This window comes from Salvelinus alpinus, chromosome 1 (genome assembly GCF_045679555.1).
Source record: "Salvelinus alpinus chromosome 1, SLU_Salpinus.1, whole genome shotgun sequence".
Classification (NCBI taxonomy): domain Eukaryota; kingdom Metazoa; phylum Chordata; class Actinopteri; order Salmoniformes; family Salmonidae; genus Salvelinus; species Salvelinus alpinus.
The window spans coordinates 91300906-91319296 of record NC_092086.1 but is presented as its reverse complement, the minus strand read 5'-3'; the positions used below and the strand labels follow the sequence as shown (position 1 = coordinate 91319296).

Genomic DNA, 18391 nt, shown 5'->3' with positions numbered 1-18391 from the left:
GCTTTTACCACAGCCAGCAACTCCCGATCCCCCACATCATAGTTTCTCTCCGCCGGACTGAGCTTCCTAGAAAAGAAAGAGCAAGGGCGAAGCTTCGGAGGCGCGCCCGAGCGCTGCGATAGCACAGCTCCAACCCCAGCCTCGGACGTGTCCACCTCCACTATGAATGGCAAAGAGAGGTCCGGATGCGCCAATACGGGAGCGTCGGTTAACAACGCCTTCAGATGACTAAAAGCTCTGTCCGCCTCCGCCGACCACCGCAAGCGCACCGGCCCCCCCTTCAGCAGTGAGGTAATGGGAGCAGCCACCTGCCCAAAACCCCGGATAAACCTCCGGTAGTAATTGGCAAACCCTAAAAACCGCTGCACCTCCTTTGCCGTGGTCGGAGTCGGCCAATTACGCACGGCCGCAATGCTGTCACACTCCATCACCACCCCAGATGTGGAAATGCGATACCCCAGGAAAGAGACGGCTTCTTTGGAGAACACACATTTCTCGGCCTTGGCGTACAGGTCATGCTCCAACAGTCGCCCAAGTACCTTGCGCACCAGAGACACATGCGATCCATGTAAACCACCACACCCTTCCCATGCAGGTCCCTGAGAATCTCGTCAATAAAGGATTGGAAAACTGCTGGAGCATTTTTCAACCCATACGGCATGACGAGGTACTCATAATGGCCAGATGTGGTACTAAACGCGGTTTTCCACTCATCTCCATCCCGGATTCGCACCAAGTTATACGCGCTCCAAAGATCCAGTTTTGTGAAGAAGCGTGCTCCGTGGAATGAGGTAGCGGGTAACTGAACCCCACTGTGATGGAATTTAGACCTCTATAGTCAATGCACAGATGCAGACCTCCCTCCTTCTTCTTCACAAAAAATAAACTCAAGGAGACAGGTGATGTGGAGGGCCGAATGTACCCCTGTCCCAGAGATTCGGTGACATGTATGTCTCCATAGCCACCGTCTCCTCCTGTGACAGGGGATACACGTGACTCCTGGGAAGTGCAGCGTTTACCTGGAGGTTTATCGCACAATCCCCTCGTCGATGTGGTGGTAATTGGGTCGCTCTCTTTTTACAGAAGGCGATTGCCAAATCGGCATATTCGGGGGGAATGCGGCACGGTGGAGACTTGGTCTGGACTCTCCACTGTCGTTGCACCGATGGAAACTCCCACACACCTACCTGAGCACTCCTCTGACCAACCCTTAAGAGCCCCCTGTTTCCACACAATTTTAGGATTGTGATAAGCCAACCAGGGAATACCCAGCACCACTGGAAACGCAGGAGAATCAATGAGGAAGAGACTAATCCGCTCCTCATGACCACCCTGCGTTACCATGTCCAGTGGAACCGTGGCCTCCCTGATCAACCCTGACCCTAACGGTCGACTATCTAGGGCGTGCACGGGGAAGGGTTGGTCTATCTGAACCAAGGGAATCCCTAACTTACGCGCGAAACCGCGGTCCATAAAACTCCCTGCTGCTCCTGAATTGACTAGCGCCTTATGCTGGGAATGAGGGGGAAAATCAGGAAAGGAAATCAACACATACATATGACCAACACGGGGCTCTGGGTGAGCCGGGTGCTGACTCACCTGAGGTATTCGAGTCGTGCTCTGTCTGCCCTCTCGACTCCCAGACGAACTCCTCCAGCACCGGTCAGCAGTGTGTCCTCTCCGACCACAACTGATGCAGGAGGAGGCTCCTCCTCTGGTGGCCCTAGCAGCAGCACCCCCTAACTCCATGGGTGTCGGAGCAGGAGCGCTGGGGGGTGGAACGAACAGACCCTGACCAGGACGCCCGCGAGCAGCCAGCAAGTTGTCCAGCCTGATGGACATGTCGATTAGCTGGTCCAGAGTGAGAGTAGTGTCACGACAGGCTAGCTCCCTGCGGACGTCCTCCCGCAGGCTACACCTATAATGGTCCATCAGGGCCTTGTCATTCCACCTCGCGCCGGCGGCCAGGGTCCGGGAACTCCAGCGCGAAATCCTGTGTGCTCCTCGTCTCCTGCCTTAAGTGAAACAGCCGTTCACTCGCCACTCTGCCCTCGGGTGGGTGATCGAACACCGCCCGGAAGCGGCGGGTGAACTCTGGGTAATGATCCCTCGCTGAGTCCGGGCCCTCCCTGACCGCGTTGGCCCACTCCATTCTCGCCAACACCTGATCCATAGCTGTCCCCAAACGGTGCAATACTGCTGTATGTTGTTGCACACGCTCCTCCATGGACGGGGTGGGCGCGTCAGCTCCTGCTGACTCCATGATAAGCGGTGCGGGATTCTGTCAGAACTCCCCAAAGAGATGTGGGTGTGGAGTCAGGCACAGGAGAAACAAGTTCAGGATGAAAAGGACGTTTAATCAACCAGCTCAAAAATCACAGGACACCTGACTACAGCAGTAGCCATGAAACCCACTAAGACACAGTCCAGGGAAAAACACCTGTAAAACATGAACTAGCGAAAAACGCAACCCAAACTGACAGTTAACGAAAACAATCCCGCACAAAAACCCAAAGGAAATGTAGAGAAAAATACCCCCCCTAATTAACCAAATGAAACCAGGTGAAAACACAAAACAGACAAAACCAAAAGAAAAGGAAAAAGGATCGGTGGCAGCTAGTAGACCGGCAACGACGACCGCCGAGCACCGCCCGAACAGGGAGATAAACAAACGTACAGTCAATAACACAAAAGAAAAATGTGTACAGTGTGTGAAAATTAAGTAAGGAGGTAAGGCAATAAATAGGCCAATAGTGGCGAAGTAATTACAATTTAGCAATTTACACTGGAGTGATATATGTGCAGATGAGGATGTGCAAATAGAAATACTGGTGTGCAAAAGAGCAGAAAAACAAAAACAAATATGGGGATGAGGTAGGTAGTTGGTTGGATGGGCTATTTACAGATGGGCTGTGTACAGCTGCAGCGTGTGCTGTGTGGGCTGTGTACAGCTGCAAACATCCAGAGTATTACTGTATGTTGGAGGAATTGAAGACCTCCATTGTACTGTAGGTGATCACTATGCTGTACTAATACTGTAAGAAAAACTGGAGAGAAAAATACTCAAGCCCTCATGTCATGTTGGCATTATCTGATTGGCTGTGTCATTGATTCCTGGCTTCTCCTATACAAATATAAAGAGTTATACATATGACATCTTATAGTCTCAATATTTCAAACTAGTCACAATTGTTTATTCAGGTGTAATTCAATGTGTATTATGGAATTTGACACTAATCTGGATTTCAGCTTGTGTTTTCATACACACTGTAAATCTGCCGTGTGAGAGCTAATGACAAAGCAAAAACAGGTTTTTAGAAATGTTTGCAAATGTATATAAAAAATAAAAGAATGAAATATCACATTTATATAAGTATTCAGACCCTTTACTCAGTACTTTTTTGAAGCACCTTTGGCAGCGATTACAGCCTCGTGTCTTCTTGAGTATTACGCTACAAGCTTGGCACACCTGTATTTGGGGAGTTTCTCCCATTTTTCTCTGCAGATCCTCTCAAGCTCTGTCAGGTTGGATGGGGAGCATCGCTGCACAGCTATTTTCAGGTCTCTCCAGAGATGTTCGATCGGGTTCAAGTCCGGGCTCTGGCTGAGCCACTCAAGGACATTCAGAGACTTGTCCCGAAGCTACTCCTGCGTTATCGCGGTTGCGTCCTTGGGTTGTAAACATGTTGGAAGGTGAACCTTCGCCTGAGGTCCTGAGCACTCTGGACCAGGTTTTCATCAAGGATCTCTCTGTACTTTGCTCCGTTCATCTTTCCCTCAATCCTGACTAGTCTCCCAGTCCTTGCTGCTGAAAGAAATCCCCACTGCACGATGCTGCCACCACCTTGCTTCACCGTACAGATGGTGCCAGGTTTCCTCCAGATGCGACGCTTGGCATTCAGGCCAAAGAGTTCAATCTTGGCTTCATCAGACCAGAGAATCTTGTTTCTCATGGTCTGAGAGTCTTTATAGGTGCCTTTTGGCAAACTCCAAACAGGCTGTCATGTGCCTTTTACTGAGGAGTGGCTTCCGTCTGGCCTGATTGGTGGAGTGCTGCCGAGATGGTTGTCCTTCTGGAAAGTTCTCCCATCTCCACAGAGGAACTCTGGAGCTCTGTCAGTGACCATCAGGTTCTTGGTCACCTCCCTGACCAAGGACCTTCTCCCCTGATTGCTAAGTTTGGCCGGGTGGTCAGCTCTAGGAAGAGTCTTGGTGGTTCCAAACTTGATGTAGGCCACTGTTCTTGGGGACCTGCAATGCTGAAGACATGTTTTGGTACCCTTCCCCAGATCTGTGCTCCTGTCTCGGAGCTCTATGGACAATTCCTTCGACCTCATGGCTTGGTTTTTGCTCTGACATGCATTGTCAACTGTGGGACCTTATATAGACAGGTCTGTGCCTTTCCAAATCATGTCCAATCAATTGAATTTACCACAGGTGGACTCCAATCAAGTTGTAGAAACACCTCAAGTATCATCAATAGAAACAGGATGCACCTGAGCAAATTTCCAGTCTCGTAGTAAAGGGTCTGAATACTTATGTAAATAAGGTATTTCAGTTTTTTTTACACATTAGCAAACATTTCTAAAAACCTGTTTTGGCTTTGTCATTATGGGATTATTGTGTGTAAATATTGTGTATGTAATCTATTTTAGAATAAGGCTGTAACGTAACAAAATGTGGAAAAGTCAAGGGGTCTGAAAACTTTCGGAATGAACTGTAGCCCCTCTATTTGGTCAGTGCTGCTGTGTGTCGCATACATTATAATCTCTGTGTGGCACTGAAGCTACCCACTGGACAAAATCTGGTTGAATCAACGTTTTTTTCCCACATTTCAACCAAAATAATCTGTGATGAAGACGAATCAACATGCAAAACTGATTGGATTTGTAAAAAGTCATTAACATAAGGGCATTGTGTTTTTTTCCCCTAAGTTTGAACATAAATCCAATGACAGTGAATTATTTTGTTGATTTCTCGTTGAATTCACGTTAGTTGACAACTCAACCAAATGTAAATCAAAGCTATACCGTGAAGTGACTTCTGTACCCAGTGGGTAGTTTGTGTCCTTCTTTAAACCTGTTCCTACTACAGGACACATATGCTTCTCATTTTGGTTCCAATAGGTGGGTATTGACTGTGCACCTTTCTTCCAGTTTCTTTGTAGCTGGTTTACTTTCAAACTCTAAACTCTGTCATCAGGCATTGCACTGCCTGACCCTCAATGGTCTGGTTTACACAACACTCAGTCCCACTGGCAGCAACAAAATAATAAATCATACCATAACACAGGGTCCTCCAACACAATGAAGCCTGTCTGAGCTCACTGGGAAACCCAGGCCCAGATCACTGGCTGTGGCTAGAGCAAGAGACTGATTTCCAGACCCTGTTAGCTAGGTGGTTGGGAGGTTATGCGGAAATGGCTTGGCTATATTGCAATTTGTGTTTATGCATATTACAGTCTGCCCCACAGATATGTATGCACCGTACAGTGAGCATACCTAACCGCGGAGAACTTTTCAAAGTAATAAAATATTTTGTTTCCATTGCTGGACAGTGACACAGAGGAAGTTCAGATTGGTAACTGGCAGGAGCCAGTGGCTTCTGATTGGATATCTGATTCTCAGTACTTCCTATACTGTGTGAGGATGCCTTTATTATGCATTACAACACATCGCAGTATAACAATCAAATTCATAAACAACTCCTATTTCATATCTCAGCAATCAAGGTTCAATGCCTGGCCACAATTCAGTTCACACAATGAATAACAAAGCTTTATTGTGTGCCTTTGTTCATAAAGTTTTAAGTCTCATTATTGTTGAGACTTATGTAATGTGGGTCTTGTGAATATACAAAAATATTTGGGTCTGATTCAGGTTTTCTTGGCAGAAGTATTCACTTCCTGTTTTGTGAACAGATCCAGAGTGCCTTTCTTTCTGTCAGAGCTCTGTGAATACGTACTGCTGTTCTCTCTTCTCTGCATGAGTTTGAGCAGATTAAACTTGGACGTTCACCTGCTGTTTCTCTTGTTAAGGCTGTGTTAACTTTATGGCTTTTGTCAAGCTGCCAGTAATAATTGTATTATCTTTACATTATTTGAAGGCTGAAGGACAACATAGTGTATGATCAACAGTAAATTCCATAAGAACCATTGTAATAGTGCAAAATGATCCCGGCGGATTTCGTAAATGGTAAAGGGCATAATAAAACAGAATCGAAAACCATAAATGTGGGGCCACATATATTGGGTCTAAGTTACATCTACTTTACATAAAATGTAACTCTTAAAGTAACTGTGAAAATATCCTTTTTAAAAGTTAATATTCTGTTAACTCATACCCAAGAAATGCTGTTGACTAGTCTTATACTTGTACTTGTGGCCAAAGCATAAATTGGAGAAAAAAAACTTCAGAATCCCCACCTCAAACTTGAATCTCAAACAGAAGTTTCATAAATGCTTGCTATTTCCTAAAAGAGAATGTCATCCTGCCTCATTAGCTGAGCTGGCCGATCAGCGGTCTACATTAATATTTTTAATGACTGGTAAACGCCCACACCATTCTGTTGTTGGGGTAGGCCCACACCATTCCAACACAGAAAAGCTGCTTTTTAACATACTTAATAAAAAAAAATTGGAAGGAAAAGTATTTCATAGAAATATGAAAACACTGAACAGTTACTGTAAAACCAAAATGTAAGAAGATGCCCCAAGACATAGATAGGAAAAAGTTAATCTGATCTCCTAAAAACCCTTTCAATGTACTGACATGATGTTATAATCTTCGTCGCAGAATGTGTCATTGACATCACCAATACATTCTGACAGGGAGAGCAGGAAAGAGGGGAGGAGAAAAGATAACCATCCATATAGATAATACTGCCTCAGTCAAGAGGACCCGGACCCGAGTGTAGACCCCAATGCATTGATCCACATTCATACCTACATTGACCCACATTCTGGACTGTTGACTCTTACTTCAGCCCAGCTGACCTTTCTGAAGCCTATGTCCTTCTACGGGGCTGAACTACCTGATCCATAGACTGCAATGTGTTTGCTGTTTGTGCACACCATTTTGAATGACTAGCAGATAACATATGTAAATAGAATAGAGAAAACTTGTTTCTAAACAAAGTGACATGGGATGACAGGCCTTCAATGTTGGGCACCTTCTCTCTGCACTCACTTAACTTTTTTGATGGAAATCACAAGTCTAAGGGAGATTCTTACTTGAGAAAAAGACTGTCCTCTCCTTGACTCCTTCGTCCTCTCTCCTCTGTGACCAGGAAACCTAAAAGTGGTTGGGGAGAATATCAGTTAGTTTGTAGGCAAACGGAGGAGTGTCCTCGCCTCCTTGACAGCCTCCTTCCGCTGAGGAAGCACAAGAGTATCCTACCTGAGTCCTTCGCGGAAGAGTTTTGAAATCCGCCACACCCCCTTTGAATCGGCTGTTGTTTACACAGAGGAGAAAGCATGCATATATTTCAAAAACAATATGCTTTTTATCCTTTTATCTATAAATGTTTTATCACAACTAGCTAAATGTATTTTTACTACTTTACACAATTAATTGGGGACTCCACCGCTGTAAACATCATTTGCATGATGTGAGTAAAAAAGGAGAGTCTCATTTCATACATGTGCATTTGTTTCCACTTTCCTCTCCTCCCCTCGACTACCTTTTACCTTTTTCAAAAGGAGGTGAGGAGAGGACGGAAGAGTTGATCAAACCAATTGAGAATCTCCCAAGATTCCACTGTGCTGATTCCCTGGCATTTTCTCATTTGGGCAAAAGTCTGTCCTCCGTCCTCTCTCCTCCGTGACCTGGAAATTGATAAGTGGTTGAGGAGTATGCTAAACAGAAGATTGTCCTCCCCTCCCTGATAGCCTCCTTTGGCGAGGAAGCACAAGTGTATCCTACCGTGGAAGAGTTTTGATACCTGCCATACACCCTTTGAATCAGCTGTTGTATTTTCGAAGGAGAAAAGCATGTGCACATTTAAAAACAATATGCCTACCTACCTTAATTCATTTTTATCACTTTACACATTTATTTTGGGAACCACCCCTGTAAATGTCATTTGCCTGATGCCTCGCAAGTGAAGGATCTTCTCACAAGCACATTTTCGTCTACGTTCATTCGCCTCGATTATCTTTGACTTTTTTCAAGAGACAAGAGAGGACGGAGGAGACAGGATGCAGGAGTTGTGCAAATCTAATTTGGGTTAAGACAAAACAAATCCAAAGGTGAGAGGACTTTAGTGCCTTAAAGTTTTAGCATGGGCAGCGCCATTGAGGATATTCGCCATTTTGAAGTAGTCAACTGGGTGGGACTTCCTATGGGTTAAGGGAGCATCATATAATTCCATCCAGGTCATCAGCCAATGAATTATGCTCATGAGCAAACATTTTATAACTGCAGGTAGCAGTAAATCAACAACCATGGCTTTATATCTGTTCAAACAACACACTCCAGGTGGCAGTATGCACCCTTTCAGTTTGTTTGCCAACTCAGAACTATTAGAAGGAAATTGACTACTTCAAAATGGAGATGGCCTCACTGGCATTGCCCTTCACCTCAGATGCCACAATTGGACAGATATAAAGAATTCTCTATCATTCTCTTTGGAAACTCCTCAGGTAATATTAGATTAGTTCCAGACCATCCAAACTGTGATCATGGGTAAATTGTAGTGATGGGTGAAAAATATCCATAGTTACATATCAGGATATTATTTTTGCTCGCTCTTCTTTTTAAATAGAGCCAATTAGTTTTCAGCGCTTTCTTTCCCCATGACTGATCCAAACTCATTCTCATGTCTCTCTGCATCAGACAAATGGTGAGCAATATGTTTGGAACATCAAATAGTAATAAAATTGAGTATCCAATCGCAATACATTAGCCTATCATATCTGGACTTTAGTATCGTGATAACATATTGTGAAGTCCCTGGTAATTCCCAGCCCCAGTAAATTGTGACAGACTGACTGATCAATAATCCATATTGAGTAGATATTTGTGATGCAAGCTAATTTGTAAATCAATCAGTCTGGACTCACCTTTGAAGTCGACTGTCCAATGCACCCATTGTATGTAGAGCAATGTCTGAATCAGCATGTCAGATTTTATAGTAAAGCAAACAAGTGCCACCTAGTGGTCAAACCTTGAATATCATTTGACACGTACACCAGCTCTGGTGGAAGAGAAAAACGTATGGTGGTGTTTGTGTGGGTCTGACAGTATTATGAAGGAATGCTACAGGGCACAATAGTAGATAGCCACTCCTTTCTGAGAAAATGCAACAAATAAAAACCAAAACATGTTTAACCAGATTTAATATTCTTTAAACATTGGGTTTGGAAAAAAAGTACAAAAGTGATCTGTACGCCACAGTATGAAACCAGTTTGGTCCAGAGCTGTAAAGTGAAAGTTGTGTTCCTTTAAAAACCATATTCTACATATGTATTTATATAATTAACCAGCCTTACACATACTCACTAAAAACGATACAAGTTACATTTTAAATACATAGGCTGACCGCTGTAATACCTTTACATGTGATAAAAAAAGGACAAAAGTCTAAAAATACATGAGACCACAATGCCAACCTGCATATGGCACTAAGTCATGCAGTATTACAATCGTTACACTACAGAGAAACAGCAAAGCACTACAGCTGTCACAGTGAGAAAGAGGGCAGCCGGGAGATGTCTCTAAATAACAAGGTTTAAAAATCTCTCAAAGTTCATGGTTTTTGGACTTTAACGCCGAGAGAAGTCTCCGCTGCTGGCCAGCAACGCTGTGGTCGGACACCATTTTAACATTTGCATACATAGTAAGTTGAGAAGGGTCTCCAATGAGGAGAGACCCTATTCCATAATTACGTCCAATTAGAAAAATATAACTAATGTTACGAGAAAGTTGCTGTTGAAGACAAAAATCCCCCAAACCTGGGAAATGCTCAGAATATGTGGTGAGGAAACACTAAGAAAGACAATTGAATAAATAAAATTGCATGACATCTATAAAAATCAACTTGGTTCTGTGATGTTGACAATCTTTTCCACCTTGCGCAAACCATGCGGCTGTACCCAGGCAGTGTTAACGAGGCACTCTCCTCCCTCCATCCACAGTCAGATATTTTTTTAATGACCTCAGGGTTAAAACATGAAATTTGGAGGACGCATTCTTATTGTCATGTCAACATGAAAGACGATTTCCATGTACAGCATGTTCACCAGGATCTCCAATGAAGAAAACTGAAAAGGATAAAAATTGAGAAAACAGAAAGGAGAGGGGAAAGGTAGAATGGCATCAGCCTTTCACAGTGTTAAAACAACGAAGCCCCTCCGAGCTGTGGTTGGGTGGGCTTGTCGTTACGGTAACAGCAGTGAACTCCCTGTTCTGTCAAACTTCTTGCCCTTTGAGAGTGCGGCCACTTGTTTTAGCAGCTCCCGATTTTTGGCCTGTAGTAAAAGAAAAGTAGTGAGTATGTAACCATCTATGTTTAATGAAAGCATTTACCACACAAGCTAGTAGTGTTTGATTACATCCTACTGTGCCTCTTTCTTAGGAAAGTTGTTTGAACCCAATGTACTTGAGGGGCTACAGGTCAACATATCGGGTTGGAACTTGTCTCAATGGCTACATTTACACAGACAGCCCAATTCTGATCTTTTTCCACTAATAGATCAACCCATTTGCCAATAATTGGGCAAAAGATCTGAATTGGGCCAACCGTGTAAATGTAGCCAATGGCTCACAAGATGTCAGGTTTTTTTTCTTGTAAAGGTATGCATGGAAATTTCTAGTCTACCTGTTGCTGTTCCATGGACTCTTTGTGCGCCTTCTCCATGTTGTTCATCTTCACCCTCATGTTGGATTCTTGGTACTGGAAGTCTGCCTTGAGCTCTGTGAGCTAGAAGTACAAAAAAAGAGGCAGACAATCTAATCATTACAACATGACCAAAAGTCATATTTCACATAAAACAGTTTAGAAGTGTGTATGAGTACCAGTCAAAAGTTTGGACACCTATTCATTCAAATTATTCTTTAGTTTTATTATTGTTTACATTGTAGGATAATAGTGAAGACATCAACTATGAAATAACACATATGGAATCATGTAATACTCAGTGTTAAATCAAAAATATATTTTACATTTGAGATTCCTCAAAGTAGCCACCCTTTGCCTTGACAACAGCTTTGCAAACTCTTGGCATTCTCTCAACCAGCTTCACCTGGAATGCTTTTCCAAGAGTCTTGAAGGAGTTCCCACATATGCTGAGCACTTGTTGGCTGCTTTTCCGTCGCTCTGCAGCCCAACTCATCCCAATTGGGTTGAGATCAGGTGATTGTGGAGGCCAGGTCATTTGATGCAGAATTCCTTCCTGGTAAAAATAGCCCTTACACAGCCTGGAGGTGTTTTGGGTCATTGTCCTGTTGAAAAACAAATTATAGTCCTACTATGCCCAAACCAGATGGGACGGCGTATCGCTGAAGAATGCTGTGGTAGCCATGCTGGTTAAGTGTGCCTTGAATTCTAAATAAATCACAGACCGTGTTACCAGCAGGGCACCGCCACACTATCACACCTCCTCCATGCTTTACAGTGGGAGCCACACATGCAGAGATCCGTTCACCTACTCTGCGTCTCACAAAGACACGGCAGTTGGAATCAAAAATCTCAAAGTTTGACAGATTTCCACCACTCCAATGTCCATTGTTGGTGTTTCTTGGCCCAAACAAGTCTCTTCTTATTATTGGTGTCCTTTAGTAGTGGTTTCTTTGCAGCAATTCAACCATGAAGGCCTGATTCACACAGTCTCCTCTGAACAGTTGATGTTGAGATGTGTCTGTTACTTGAACTCTGTTAAGCATTTATTAGGGCTGCAATTTCTGAGGCTGGTAACCCTAATGAACTTATCCTCTGCAGCAGAGGTAACTCCGGATCTTCCTTTCCTGTGGCGGTCCTCATGAGCCAGTTTCCTCATAGCACTCGATGGTTTTTGCGACTGCACTTGAAGAAACTTTCAAAGTTCTTAATTTTCCAGATTGACTGACCTTCATGTCTTAAAGTAATGATGGACTGTCATTTCTCTTCACTTATTTGAGCTGTTCTTGCCATAATATGGACTTGGTCTTTTACCAAATAGGGCTATCTTCTGTATACCAACCCTACCTTGTCACAACACAACTATTGTCTCAAACGCATTAAGGAAAGAAATTCCACAAATGAACTTCTAAAAAGGCACACCTGTTAATTGAAATGCATTCCATGTGACTACCTCATGAAGCTGGTTGAGATAATGCAAAGCTGTCATCAAGGCAGGGGGTAGCTACTTTGAAGAATCTCAAATATATTTTGATTTGTTTAACACTTTGGTTATTACCTGATTCCATGTGTTATTTCATAGTTGATGTCTTCACTATTATTCAACAATGTAGAAAATAGTAAAAATAAAGAAAACCTGTTCATTCCAGGTTTAGATATATATATATATTAGTTAGGCGTGTACCTTTCGGTCCTTCTCCAGCATTGTCTGATCCCTCTGCTGAAGCATTCTCTTTAATGACATCACTTCCTCTTTCAGCTGGCTGATCAGAATGAAGTTGTCCGTTCCTCCACAATCCATAGATTGGGTGATTGAACTACTGCAGGGAGAGAGCAGGGAAAAACAAGTTAGGGTGGCAGAAAAAGGAAAATACCTGTTTGGAGATCTTTTTCACACTGGCCAACTTTACCTGCTCCAACAACACCTTGATGACAATCATCACAGATGTGTGTTAGAACCAAGAAGGCCAAAAATAAGTGTCAGGAACATACTGGATGTTCAGCACTGTTTACTTCAAAAAGTTAAAACCAGTTTGTAACTCCTTACATGTGATTGAAACTCCTCTCGTACCTGTCCCCGTTGGATGGCTTCATCTCCAGTTTTGGTTTCTTCTTTGGGGTCTCCTTCTGGATCGAAGACGATTTATGGCTGAAGGGAGAACCAAGACACAACTTTAGCCACCAAGGCTCCATCAAAAACGGAACTCGTCCCAGATTGCCCCATAGTTAAAATACATTGTATAACTAAGCAAATGGGCTTGTCAAGTCAAAACACTAGGGAATGTGATTCAGAAAGAGGTGGTAAGTCACCTCTGCTTCCACATTCCCTGCTCTGGACTTAAGCTCCCACTGAGTCTACAACACAGAGACAAGAAAATACACACAAACAAAAAACAAGTTATGTAATTTCATCTTTCCAAGATGTTTCTTCTGATATTTGACACATACATTACTCAGACCACTACATCCTTCCAAAAAGTGCCTGGTCAGCACAATACATATATAGTATTGTGACAGAGCAGAGACCTGCATTACAGAGGATGTAAAGGCCTAACACGTAGAGGAGAGGGCTGTGGCGCCAGGGCCTACTTGTGTGAGCTGCTGTGTCTTTGCTGCTGGTGGTGATGGTGCTGTCTGGAGTGGAGGTCCTTCTCGTTGAGCGAGGAGTTGGAGTGGGAGGAGCTGAAGCCTTTCCTCTGCTCCTTGGTCTTTTGCAGTACACGTCGGTAGGACAGAGTGCACAGCCAGCACAGCAGTTTCCCATCCACCTGACGCAACACACACAGGACAGTGGAGGATGGTGAATACGCAAGTGTTGGACAACATGCATGTCAGGGTATCAATGCAGCAGGTGTCTGTACCTACCTTTCTCCTGCCCTCCTCCTTGCGGTCAAATGCGCACTGTTGTTTGCACTGCTCGCAGGTCTGTGGAGGGCCATACTTCTTCTCTGAGTTGGTGCAACGCTGACACTTCGTCCCAATGAAAGCAGCAATGATGTTACAGTATTGGCAGGGTTTGGGCTATGTAAGAAATGACAGAAGACTGTTTCAACCTGCTTTTGCAGACAATTTGTCCAGCATAACCAGAACTGAGTCAATCAGTACATAATGTACAATTATAAACAAACAGATAATTCAAGTCAAACATACGGTCCCAAACTGCTTTACATTCTGGGCACACTTCTTGCAAATGGTGTTTGTTTTGCTGGAATAAAGAACGGTAAAGAGAAATCACACCAACGTCCTGAAACCAATGTTTTCACTATATTACATGGTGATACCTTAAGAATGGAATAAGAACACCATGTACAGTAAAGGTGCTGGAGCAGAACTCACCTCTCCTGCTGAAACTCTGATCTGCAGTATGTACACTTGACGATGGGATGAGCGATGCGACACTCCTGTTGATACAAGAAACAAAGCTAAATGTTGGCAATAACACTAAGAAATAACTAAACCCTCAATCATGAGTTGTTTGTCCTACCTGTCAAAACACATTTGTATGCTTTTATTTAGTGTTAGGCATTTGTTCATTATTATTTACCATGAATGGAAAGTGTTTACAATGAACCTTTTATTTAGTCAATCTGGGCAGAAAGCTTGAAAACCTGTGTGTGGTGGTAAGTTTATAGCAATGGGAAATAAGTATTTACAACACACCAGCATGAATAGCAAAATGTTTTAATAAAATGTAATAATTTGCCACTGGAATTATAACTCGATTTTTGCCCATTCCATTTTGAATTTCTGTGGAACATAGCCTACCCTACAGGCTGAGGAAGAATGCTACATTAAGCCCCCTGGAATTCAGTTTTGTAAATGCCGGTAGTTAAGACTACATTGATGATAAAATACTTGTAAGTGGCATGAAGTGTAAACTAATGACAAATGAACAGGTTATGGACGATGAAATGTGAAAATAGATAACGTTAGTTAATAACCCAAGTTCATCTGACATTATTTTGTCTGTTACACCCAGCGGACACTTCCGTGAGAAAACAATTCGCGGATACATTGTATCGTCCACGTCTTGCGTGTGATATTATCTAGCTAACGAGGTTGCCATTCGCGTCCCAGACATGTTGCAATGATATAGCGGTTACATAATCTATCACTTGCTATAAGGGCTGAATGTGGCCAGAGACCTTAGAATTCTACATCTAGGTAACGTTAGCAGTCTAAACACGCGTGAAACACGTATACGTCTGTAGTAGTACAGTAACGTTAGTTAACTTAACCATTATTTTGGGCTATCTAAATAGCAGGCGCCCACAACTAGCTAGCACCCACACCTCCAGTCCAAACCTTGCACAGCTGCTGTCCCTGCGACAGTTCTTCGAACGGATACCGCTGGTTACACTTCGTACACGCGTAGAGGGCCGTTGTTGCCATTCTCACCAAGATTAACAAAAAGTCACAGATAAAAACAAATAGAGTGAAATATGTAGTCACCTAGACAGCGTGCCGTCTTAACTATTTCCTCGGTAGCTATTTAGCTAAGCATGTAGCTAGCTAATAACAGTTAGCTAGGCTAATGCTAAATAAAACAGCTAAATGTTCTCAAATATATATCATCTCTTTCTGTTGGCTAGCTAACATACGTTACTTAACATCGGTAGTCAAAACAACTGATAAAGGATTCGTCAAATATTTAACGCTAATCTTAGCTAGTAATTCTCCTATCTAGCAATTCTCCTAGCTTTTTTCCCTTTCTCTTTTTTTTGTATCCGCGGAGTCGTCATTTATACCGGATGCGGCCAACTAGAAAAGAAAGAAAGATAACCCAATCATGACATATCAGTGCGCGGGACTTTGCATTTTGAAACACAGAAGCCAATCAGAGAACAAAACAAGACTGGGTGATTAAATTCCACTAGAGAGGAGGAGGCGAAGCGAGAGGATTTTTTTGTATATGAGACTTTCGAATTACTTGAGGCCTGATCGAATAATAGTTTCGTAATGTTTAGACTATTACAAATGTACTGACATAAGTGGATGCACGTGGCATTCCAGCCACTTTGAGAAAAAATACATAGTTGTGCCAGTTGTTCACACGCCTATCTGCCCTCTCATTGGCTAGAATGGTCCCACCCGATCTCGCGTGCCTTCATGAAAACATGTATTTCAATTGTTAGTTCGGTCATCTTGTCAATATAATATGTAGTCTTTGATCCCACTAGCCTCTGCCGAGTGGCCATGTCTAGATGGGATACAACTTCAAACGTCAAATTGGCGTCCAAAGTCGTTTTCTTGCATTTTAGCGAACCCTTTTCTTAACGTAGAGTGCCAGGTCGCAGTTGTAAATGAGAACTTGTTCTCAACTGGCCTACCTGGTTAAATAAAGGTGGGGGGGAATATCTTTTTTAATCCTAAACTGCTACATTAAATCTCATAACTTGCTGTGTAAATTCTCCTAAACCTGCTATGACAAGTACATTTTGACAAAATCTGTATCTCTTCTAGCCAGATCGCAGTTGTAAACGAGAATTTGTTCTCAACTGGCCTACCTGGTTAAATAAAGGTGGGGGGGAAAAACGAATTATCCTAACCTGCTACGTTAAATCTCCGAAACTGCTACGTAAGTTCCCCTAACTAACCTTACCCTGGACAACCGTTTGTTAAAGATCCTTACAGGCTTTGGCAATGGCAGCTGGTGTCCAGCGTAGGGCCTCATGAGGTTGGGTCTTAAAGGGAAGGCCTCGTTGCCGACGAAGACGTGGGGAACAGGTCCCAGGTCTTCAGCTCCAGGGAGTGATGCAGGTGGTGGAATCTCCAGGGTGCCATCCTGAAGTGCCTGGCCGAAGGCAGTGTCCCGGAGGGTCCCACCATCACTTCCCTTGCCGTAAGCACCAACATCGGAAACAGATGGCATCTACTACAGCCAAGAGTACAACTGAATATGTACCCTTGTAGTTGTAGAATTGCGAACCTGAGCATGGTGGAGCCTGGATTACTACATGTTTCCCTTCAATGGAGCCAAGACAGTTGGGGAAATTCCACCTCTCCAGGAACTCGGCAGCGATGGCCCTCCCGTCTTCCTCCTTGGGGACAGGCATGTATTCACCAACCAGACAGTCTCAAATGGCTTGTGCCACAGAGGGGACAATGCCTGCCACCGTGGACCGTCCAACTCGGAAGCTGAATCCAATGGTGCTGTAGGAGTCCCCTGTCGCCAAGAATCTGAAATATAATTCAAAATAATTATCAATATTGTGTCTAACTTGAATTCCACCCACATATATCTACTCATATAGCTACCTCATTACTGTTTATTATGCTCTACTAACTATATTGTAATACTCATCAAACATCATTAACAATGCCTTGAAACAGTACAATTCAGTCAATGCCTATATCAATAAACTGTAGCCCAGGCCAACTCTACTCTTAGAAGAAATGGTACTATCTACTTAAAAGGGTTCTAAGGCTGTCCCCATAGGAGATCCCTTTTTGGTTCCAGGTAGTACCCCTTTTGGTTCCAAGTAGAACCCTATTGGGTTCCATGTATAACATTTCCCCCAACGGGTTATACCTGGAACCAAAAAGGGTTATCATATGGGGAAAGCAGAAGGACACTTTTGGAACCTTTTTCTCTAAGAGTGTATGTGAGTCCAATAAGAATGTAATGAATGACTGTAACTGTCTTGAACAACAATGGGTCCTGGAGAAGACTAGCCTACCTTCATCAGGGCAGAAGGCACCTCAACTTTATTTTCATTTGGTAACACTGCATAATTAAAAAAGGATTATAAACCAACTTTGGGAAAAGTTATAGTCCTAATGAACATTCTGTAAAAGTAAATCTGATATCAAATAGGGACTATTAAGAGAGCCCTTTAGCTAGCTAGGTTGCACATAAAAACAATGTATCAATCAATTATGGTATCAAAGGCTTTAAAAATGTACTAGAAGGTAGCTTACCGGAGACAAATCGCCAGGCGTTCAATTGGGCTGATGGACTCCCGGTAGTTGGTGTCCATCCGGGCGATCCTGGCTCCAACCATCTGGAGCAGGTGATCGAACTGGCTTCGGTCCAGACGAAAGTAACTTCGGAATTCCTCTCCAAACAGTCGAAGCTCTTGAATGAGACGGTGGAACTCCCCTGGCTGCTTTCGGGACTTTAACCAACTCTGGAACCACACAGACCTGCGCTTTCGGCGGGGCTGGTCCCGGCCCAACAGCACGATCAAGACCACCTTCCTCAACGTTGGTCTCATTGTTGAAAGAGCCTACTCTGCTATCTTGACTATTTATTGTTGCATTTCGCTCCAAAACTGCATTTGAGGGAAATTATATTATAGGCTCTCACAATTAATTTGTGGATGTCATTGAATAAATAATATACTTGGCAAATAAATGAATAAAAAAATGTAAAGAAATTCTCCGGTCAAACTGATTTTATTATGTTGTCCCACATTTTTTTTACTGGATATGTGTGCAACAAAAATTCACCATTCACATTTTGCTACTTTCTGTCAAGTCTACGCATACAATTTGAACGCACTGTAACACAGAACGCACTGTAACGCAATGCTGCAAGGCAAACGCAGCGTTC

General features: G+C 43.3%; 2 protein-coding genes across 9 annotated transcripts; both read right to left on the bottom strand.

The window, feature by feature from the left end:
• Positions 1-9320: 9320 nt before the first annotated feature.
• LOC139534102 (protein FAM76B-like) lies at positions 9321-16791 on the bottom strand. 8 transcript variants are annotated; one of them, XM_071332871.1, is made up of 10 exons: positions 16469-16788; positions 14173-14237; positions 13987-14041; positions 13702-13857; positions 13426-13604; positions 13147-13191; positions 12908-12985; positions 12521-12656; positions 10819-10920; positions 9321-10468 (listed from the first exon to the last, which is right to left on the bottom strand). In XM_071332871.1, the coding sequence occupies exons 1-10, from the start codon at positions 16706-16708 to the stop codon at positions 10379-10381; spliced, it is 1146 nt and encodes a 381-aa protein (XP_071188972.1). In that variant the 5' UTR covers positions 16709-16788; the 3' UTR covers positions 9321-10378. The 8 variants fall into 8 exon arrangements, with proteins under 8 accessions (XP_071188972.1, XP_071188961.1, XP_071188994.1 ...); XM_071332860.1 differs by having other exon boundaries at positions 12884-12985; positions 16469-16787; XM_071332893.1 differs by lacking the exon at positions 16469-16788 and adding an exon at positions 15142-15606 and having other exon boundaries at positions 12884-12985.
• On the bottom strand, positions 16768-18182 carry LOC139534131 (uncharacterized). The gene is made up of 2 exons (XM_071332934.1): positions 17758-18182; positions 16768-17016 (listed from the first exon to the last, which is right to left on the bottom strand). Exons 1-2 carry the CDS (start codon positions 18051-18053, stop codon positions 16914-16916), a joined length of 399 nt encoding a protein of 132 aa, XP_071189035.1. The 5' UTR covers positions 18054-18182; the 3' UTR covers positions 16768-16913.
• Between the last annotated feature and the right edge of the window lie 209 nt (positions 18183-18391).

Bases quoted from the DNA above. Each gene is read 5' to 3' on its own strand.
- LOC139534131 (XM_071332934.1), bottom strand. From the start codon at position 18,053: ATGAGACCAACGTTGAGGAAGGTGGTCTTGATCGTGCTGTTGGGCCGG. The intron at 17,017-17,757 runs GTAAGCTACCTT...ATTATATTTCAG, and splicing joins CGCCTGGCGATTTGTCTCCG to ATTCTTGGCGACAGGGGACT.
- LOC139534102 (XM_071332860.1), bottom strand. From the start codon at position 16,708: ATGCCATCTGTTTCCGATGTTGGTGCTTACGGCAAGGGAAGTGATGGT. The intron at 13,858-13,986 runs GTATGTTTGACT...TTTCTTACATAG, and splicing joins ATGTAAAGCAGTTTGGGACC to CCCAAACCCTGCCAATACTG. The intron at 13,192-13,425 runs GTAGGCCCTGGC...TCTGTGTTGTAG, and splicing joins AGACACAGCAGCTCACACAA to ACTCAGTGGGAGCTTAAGTC.